Source organism: Terrapene carolina, unplaced genomic scaffold (assembly GCF_002925995.2).
Source record: "Terrapene carolina triunguis isolate 2854851 unplaced genomic scaffold, T_m_triunguis-2.0 Scaffold88, whole genome shotgun sequence".
NCBI lineage: Eukaryota > Metazoa > Chordata > Testudines > Emydidae > Terrapene > Terrapene triunguis.
Window position 1 is genome coordinate 18,023,442 of NW_020664439.1, and position 8,795 is coordinate 18,032,236.

The window sequence follows — 8,795 nt, forward strand, 5'->3', positions numbered from 1 at the left end:
CTGCGATCGGCCGGACCTGCGGACGTGGCAGGTAAACAAACCAGCCCGGCCCGCCAGGGGCTTTCCCTAAACAAGCGGCATCCCAAGTTTGGGAAACACTGCATTAGTGTATAGCACAATATAAAAAACTTGTATTTAATCTCTCTTACCTGCGCAAAATGGTATTGGACAAGTTTCAGTTAAGTCTTGTTGCTGCTGCTTTGCTGACATCAATGTTCAGCAGCGAGCAGAGAAGAGTTAGAGCTATGCTGGTCAATGTCCAAATTTTGAGCCATATCCTATCCTATGTAAGACTCCTATTGATGTCTGTGGTAGCTCTGTACGTGGAACAAAACTAGAATATTATATTTTATATTATTAATGCTAAGGGTTTTCAGAATTGTAAGTGTTTATCTAGAAAACCTCCAGAAATGTATCTGCTTACCTTTTAAATTGGAGTTGTTCTGTTTTTTGACGATACATGTAAGATTATCCCTATACATTGGGAGGGAATATAAAGGCATTTACAAATCTCTTTCTTTGTTGGGTTTCTTTGAATCACAGTTCAAATTGCTGTAGTTTTTGGTGCCAACATTCTGGAACATATCTTCAATCTGTGCCAGGGTAACTTTGACTTCCTGGAACGGCTTCCTGACCCATTGCTCCTGTACATCATTTCCTTTCTGGAGCTTGAAGATATTGCCAGGCTTTCTCAAGTTTCACACAGATTTAAAACGGTAAAAAACATTTACAACTTATTTTAAGTATTAGTTTTGCTTTGGCAAATTCTCCTGATTTAGTTCACTTTTAACACACGCATCCTTTACACATATGTATCTTTAAGATTATTCAGGTAATAAACACTATTCCCAGAACAGTATTAAGTATTTGAAGGATTGGACCCATGCTTTATAGAATATTTAAGATCTTGCTGTCATTGCACAGGTTCAGCAGTGCAAGATCAGGCTCCATGGAGGATAATACACTCATGTGTATTACAAAAGCATTCTTAATGGATAGTCTCAACTTTAAAGAAATATTTTAAAGAAAATTACCCATGCAACCCTGCTGATGTCAGTGGGCTTATGATGATGCAGCTGAGGCTAGAATTTGTCGTAATATCAATTACAATTAGCAATACAAAATTATCAGTATTGTTGTTTTCAAAATCAACCATATTCAAAAGTTAAGTATTGACCATAATGCTGCATTCTTATGCCTTTAGACTAATTCACTTGTGGTGTGGAGTGCTTTATTATATGGGACTATGAGGGGCTTTACCAAGTATTTGCTGCCGCTGCCAGAGGCCCCACCAACTTGGCACATCCTGCACTAAGAGGGCACTGTGCTGGAAGGGAAGAGCAGTGAGTTTAGACCTCCAGAGGTTGCCTGGAGAGGTGTCTCATGATCCGCTGCAAACAGAACCAGTGAGAGTTGGTCTTCCGGTACCTAGAAGGGCCGGGAGCAGGCGGAGGCCAATCAAAGCCCAGTAGGCCAGATGAAAAGGGCTGGCAGCTTTTACTAGGGACCAGTTCTTAGTGAAGCCAGGACAGGGCTATAAGGCTTGGACTGACTAGTTTTATTAGGCCAGTTTGCAACCAGATAATCTTCAGTGTCCTAACCCAAGAAGCCTGGCTTAGCCAGGGGCCTAGCCTTGACAACATTGACCTTGGTTCTCTATGAAGGACTAGTATTTATGTTATGGACTTTAACATCCATGTGATTATTTTGATTTCACGTTTAATATGGTTTCTTATTGGACTGGACTGAGAGCTGACCCAGAGGGTTAGACCATGGAGGTGGCCGACCATTGCAGATGCAAGACACAAGGGGGTACTAAAGAGGATGAGTCTCTGCAACATTGTGAACTGACATGAAGAGGCACTCTGATAGTGAGTGCGTGATGTAATATTGACCATATAATCAAGTATATTTAGGTCTTTTACAAAGTAAACCTTTCTTTTTCACCTTTTGGATTCTCAGAATCTCAACTGAGGAGAAATAATATTTCTAAACTGTGCTAATATTTTTGTGGAGATTGGGCTCAGTTATGACCATAAAGTGGAGCATGCAGTAGAGGCAATGGAATAGACTCACCAGCCAAACCAAAGCTTCAGGAGGCTTTTGCCTCATGTACATACAGTGCCCCCAGGAGTGGAGGGTGAACATGGCTCCTGTGCCATACTTAAACTGAGCAACCAGGGTTAGTCAATTTTTTTTTTGTCACGGTCCAAATTTCTTGGTCAAGGTATAGTCGAGATCCAGACTCCAGAGAAAATAATAATAAAAAAAACCAATAATGATGATAATAAGTAATAAATAAAAAGATGTTCGGGTCTGTTCAAAAGCATCTGGCAGTCTGGATTTGGCTCACGGTCTGCCTGTTGACTACCCCTGCCGGACACACTGTACACTGTCCTGATCACTGGCCCCAATGATTAGGGCTCGGGCAGTGCCATGACTCTGCCCCTCATTTTCTCTGAGGAGGAAACACAGACCATGAGCACTAAACTGGAGCAGTCCTTGTGTTCAAGGGAATGAAAAGACTGCTATTGCTGCAAGATTGTAGTAAGTTATTTATCATTTCTTTCCCAACCATGGATCCTTGCAGGACACAGCAGCATAGGCACAGACTCCGTTGGTGCTCCGGGGCTGGAGCACCCTCGGGGAAAAATTGGTGGGTGCTTTGCACCTACTGGCAGCTGCCCGCCCCAGCTCACTTCCGCCTCCACCTCCTCCCCTGAGCGCGCCATCCCCGCTTCTCCTCCCAGCGGTTGCCACTGCGAAACAGCTGTTTCGCGGCGTAACAAGCTGTGGGAAAGCGCGCTTATGGAAGGAGGCGGGGCCGGGGCGGGGATTTGGGGAAGGAGTCCAATAGGGGCAGGGAGGGGGTGGAGTTGGGGCGGGGACTTTGGGAAAGGGGCTGGAATGAGGGCAAGGGTGGAGTTGGGGCGGGGCCGGGGGGGCGCGAGCCCCCACCGGTGCCAGCAGAAGTTGGTGCCTATGCACAGCAGGGCCCTTTTTCATTACAAAATTATCAACCCACACTTTTTTTCTTCCTTTCGAAGATAAATTAAAGAAATAGGTAGCTGCATCCTCTCATTTCCAGCCCTTACCAAATATTCTGGCTAAGTATCATGGCCACAAGTACCCTGCAAAGACTCCTAGATAATCTCTAGTTTTGCTACTGGTGGTTCTTGCTGTGTGCCATCTTTTGCCCTCCATCCCATTATTACTACAGTCCATCTTCTATTTCCTGTTCTTGCCAAAGACCCAGACTATCAGCAAAAATATTCTTACACTTTTAAATATGTTCACCTTTATTTACTCGCATACTCACGTGTTTATTTCTTCTCTCACCAGTTAATTCTAAGCATAAATCTCATCATGTTTTTCTGTCCAGAATTTAGTATCTAGGTTTATTCCAATGCCAGTTTCAAAGTATTTTTTACTTTTGTATTTTCACTGTAATATTTTAAAACAAAGACAGTGTAAAATAATCTGTTTTATAAAATCAAGTAAGGAATTACTGCAGTTGCCTTACTCTGAATACCACCACTCAAGCACTGCGAGTTTTTCAAAATATCAGTATTTACTGAAATACATAACATGGTATTTTTCCATCAGAGGCTCAGTAGATTTCTTAGATTTACCTTGTTTGTGGATTTTAAATGGTTCTATAAATGCAATTATTTTAATTGTGAAAATTGTTACTTATCTTTCTATGAACTAAAATAACCACCAGAGGGGGCTATATCCACAATGAAAACCTGAAGATAAACATTTCTGATGTTCTGTAACTATAGAGTCTGATTTTGCTCACATTTACACTGGTGTAAAACTAGTGTAAATCCATGAGTTCTGGGGAGTTGCTTCAGATTTAAGCCACTGTAGGGCTTAATCTCACCAAAGTTTCTAACACTGAAAGCTGGCTGTTGTGTTATATATTCTGAAATCCACTATGAAAGAAGAAAACAATAATATTGAATTGATATTTGCACTGTATGTTTTATATATTGCGTATGAAGTACTAAAAGATAGTCTCCAATATTTTCAATTTAATACAATTACCAATTTTCTAGGCACGACAGAACAGAGAAATATAACAATCAGAAATTTTAGGAAAGCTTTTAAAATTCATCCCTTTTTCTTCTTTCAGCAGTATTTGAAGCAGTATTTCCCATGATCCCTGTCTTCCCATTTTGATCAGACAACCCAGCATGTGGTAATATAACCACCACCGCTCAGCAGTGGAACAGATATTGGGACCAAATTATAGCATTACATCAGTGCAATTCCATTGACTACAGAGGGGTTGTACCAATAAAGCCATTGTAAAACTTGTGTGAGGGAAGAATCAGATTCAGTATCTTTCAAGATCACTTATTTTAAAGATTGGATATAATGATTATACTGATGCACCCAATCTTCCTAATAATTACTCTTCTATGATGGTTGGATCAAACTTGAAAAAAAACTTCATTTTCTCTTTCTGCTTATGCTATAATGACGAATATGATTGTTTCCACACCATTCTATTTATGCAGGCATTCAAAACTGGGAAGCATCACCCAAGAATCACAATCCATCTCCAGAACTGAATAGCTCATAATTCTTGTGAAAGCTTCTTTCAGTTGCATAGGGCCAAGTTAATCTCATGTAAATCCAGAGAGTCTGATAGTATAACACCACAAATAAATAGATTTGGCCCTCTTTCTTTTCCACAAACACATGCATATATATTTGTAATATGATTTGTAAATAACATGGGCCAAATTTTCTGGTATAAACTGGCACAGTTCCATTGATTTCAGTGGAGATGTGCCAATATATATCAGCAGAATGGTGTGGAAACAATCATATTCGTCATTATAGCATAAGCAGAAAGAGAAAATGAAGTTTTTTTTTCAAATTTGATCCAACCATCATAGAAGAGTAATTATTAGGAAGATTGGGTGCACCAGATGGAGAAAATATTTTTGAACTCATTATACTGAAAAAAACCATGACAATAATTTACAGAATATATAATACCATGTACAAGACCAACAAAGACACATAACAAGGGTCAAATCCTACAACCTGGACTCAGTCCTTACTAGGGCAAAACTGGTACTGAAGTTATTGTAAGTTTACCTAAAAATGGTCTGTAGGATTTTTTTCCCAAAAGATCTCATTCTTATATATAAAGCTAACTTAATATACAATGAGCTGTGTTGCCCTATGCTGGGTTTTTGCAAACCAAATGGTCAGTAAACATTGAATATGTCTGGTTATGTTTGTTTAAACCAGAATAACCCTGCCTACTTTCTCTTATAAATAGATATGCAACTCTGACACACTGTGGGAGAAAATTGTGCAGAATTTGTATGGTGCAATTACCCCTGAAATGAGAGCACTGGCACAGGAAGTGGGTTGGAAGCAGTTCTTCTTCACAAACAAGCTTCAGCTTCAGCTGCAGCTCCGAAGAAGGAGGCAGAAACAAGATGATTCAAAGAAATCAAAGACTAAATAAAGCAGCATGCTTTTTCATTATGGGCAAAAGTTGTAAGTGCGGACTTGTATATTACATTATAATTGATTACTTTTACTGAAAAAAATTAGGCTATTAAAACAGTAGACGTAAAGCATAATGGAAGCAATACATAAACAACATTACCTTTTATAGACTGAAATTTTATTAATCAGGCTCCCAGCTACCACCAGCAATAGAAAAGATTCAAGCTCCTTTGAACTTCTTGACTCTGAGATATAATAAGTTTACATATACAGTGGTTACCATTCAAACAGTCAGCATTTGACAACAGATATCATAATGTTGCCACAGTTATTTCCTAAGAAATAGGGAGAAATGTGGTATGTCAGTTCTTATTGTGTAGAAACCATTGGTAAATGCTGACTGTTTACTGGCCACCATGGCAAATGTGAAATGTTAAAAGGTGACCAATGTGTATCTGGGGTCCAAAATTTGACCTGCATTAAAGTAGTTTTAAAATTAGTGAACATCCTCTGTAGTCTAGATGTCTAAACTTCAAACAAATAAGCAAATCAGCACTCTGTCATTAAGGGGAAACATCATTAGAGACCAAGAACTGAATGGGTATGTATACCAAACTACCCTCTTCCTTTTAGACAGCTGCTTCAGGTCATGGTTTGGGAACACTGGAAGGATGGTATATGGGTGAAATTTTCACTGCTTCTGCCTGTGCAGGAAATTTTGATGATAATGGACTAGAGTTGCCAGTGTTGTGACTCTGGTACCTTTGATGAGGTCTACATTCACTTAAGTATATTTTCAATTATAAAATAATATTTACTATTGGCTCTTTGCATTGTAGCACATCAATAATCTTCCTACCAAACAGAGCTGACAAATCCATTAAGAAAATATTTTACATAGCTTAGAATTTCATCTTAATTGTTGTTAATTACAACATTAACGTCAACAATCCAGAGGTCAAGTATTAATAGCCTTAAATTATTAATTAATGTCTACCATGTGTTATTGACTAGGTTTAAATATTGAGCATTAATACCAATGCTTGCATTTTTTCCATATAATGGCCTAAAAGCTACATGATTTACTCAGCTAAACTCCCACAAACTTCAGTTAGAGTCTTCCTAAGTAAGGCCTGCAGGATTTGGCACTGTACTAATGATAACATCACAAAAAATTAAGGCCAATATGGTTGCACTGGAATGCCTAAAGTTAGTCACCTGAATTCACTAAAAAGTGGCCTGATTTATTTTATGTGTTGAGCTGATGCTGATGTGAGTTCATAGTGTCAGTACCTCTGAAAATCAGGTCATTTTGTTTAGGTGCCTAAATATGGATTTAGGTGATTAGCTTTAGGCTCCCAAGTAAAGCCAAAATTCTCAAGGTGACCTAGTTTATTTACAACACAAACTTTTATAATGCAAATGGTCCTTATTCACAAAAGTATTCTTATTGAAACCAAGATTTACTTATTGTTGTCTTATTGTATGACTAAGGACTACGCTTGTGAGAGAGGGTTACTGGGATTGGGCCCTTAAATATGTAGCTGATTATTTGAAATGTTTTAGTAGAGCCATGTATATTTTGGTTATAGTAAGTATAGATATAAGGAACTTAATCCTGACCAAATGCCACTAACAATTTATACAATAATCTGAGTATGGCCATCAGAGTGACTGACGCACTGGTAAATGATCAAACTAAGTGTAAAAGGCGCTAATTACAATAGCATGAAAGGCAGTTAGACAAGTTTTGATCTTTAACTTCTCTAATTTTACAGGGTGGTGTGTTATTCTTTATTGATGAAGCCTTGTATTATCATTATATTAAATATAAAATAAGTTGTTATTCTTTATATCTAGTGCCAATTTTTCACCATTTTCCCCCTTCTCCAAGGTCACCATTCAAAGTGAAATGGTATTAAATATATATTCTATGGAAGTTTTTCTAATCTTTGTGAAACATGAAATGTATGGTATACCCTTGGAGCTTATAGATAAATGTGACCATATTCATGCTATAAAGCTATTTACTTGCCAACAGTTTGCCAGAGGAATATTTTACCTTTTTTTAACAATCTTTAGTTACTTTTGTTATATTATTATTTACTTTAGAACAAATGCCGTATTCTCTTTGGGCCAGATTCTCAAGTGGTGCAAATCTGTGTAGCTCCATTGACTTCAATGCTGAGGATCTGGCCTGTTATTTTTAAAAACTGGTTTAAAGTCAAGTATTAAAAATGCAGTTTGTAAATCTACTGTAAACTGGTAATTAAGAAATAAAAGTGTAGATTCTACAAAGTGATTTATTCAGATAGTCTAAAATATATTTTCTCTTATTTCATATTTTTTTCTGAATGTCATTCTAGTAGTATTTCAAATTTTAGAAGAAATGTGCTAATCTGAGTAAATTTACTTTGCACTGGAATTATATACAGATATCGCCTAAATATTTTGCTAACAGTAAAGCGCATTAGGAAGAAGGCCCTGAACCTTTCAAACACTGAAGCACATTCTTAACTTTATCCATGTGAGTGGTCCACTTTAAGTCACTGGGACTACTTACATTTATAAATTCATTGTGTCCATAAATTTGTAGGATCAGGGCTTACGTGATTTTATTTAAAGATACTATATTTACAAGATTCCTGTCCTTGGAGAATAAAACACTCATAGGGCAACTCTAAAATAAAAAAGGAATTTATAAAGAACTGCAGTGCATGAGCATAGCTACTCGACAATGGAGCTTCTTTCCTCATCTTCATGAAAGCTTAGTGCCAATGGATTTAGATTTCCCTGGATTTCCTTGGCAGTTTCTGCTCCCAGAATCTGCTGGGGGGGGGGGGGGGGGGGGGGGTTTCAGATTATGAAAGGAGAAGCCACCTAAATTCAACGTTCATTTAAATTGGTAATTATGCTGGATTGAGGGGGAGATGATGCCAAGAATGGCCATCTCCCCACTTCCTGGATCAACCAGGTTTCTGTCACCTCTGCAGAGGTGAGGAGAATCATTTAGCCCTTACTTTGCAGGAGTATCTTTACTTTTAAAATGAAAAAGTGCATAGTTAAAAAAGGAAAAAATCTTGAAATATTTTATAATATAAAGTTTATTCTCATTACATGATCCAGTTATACCAAAAAGAAAAAGATACTCTATAGAAAGACATATGCAGATATCTTAAAAGAACAACATTTAATTCATTACGGTCATGTGGAAATAAAAACAATTGGACAAATGGAAAAGTGAAGTTTGAAGTATAAAAGACACATATCTTTTTTAAAAAAAGAAGGAAATTGATGGAAGATCACCATTTCCATAT

General features: G+C 37.7%; 1 protein-coding gene across 1 annotated transcript in view; it reads left to right on the forward strand.

Moving 5' to 3' along the window:
• Positions 1–7,587, forward strand: part of FBXO36 (F-box protein 36) — a 74,816-nt gene extending 67,229 nt beyond the window's left edge. The window contains exons 3-4 of the mRNA XM_026649878.1: positions 544–716; positions 5,303–7,587. Of these exons, the coding sequence (XP_026505663.1) occupies positions 544–716; positions 5,303–5,494 (365 nt within the window). The 3' untranslated portion in view covers positions 5,495–7,587. The remainder of the gene's footprint in view (positions 1–543; positions 717–5,302) is intronic.
• The last annotated feature ends 1,208 nt before the right edge of the window (positions 7,588–8,795 follow it).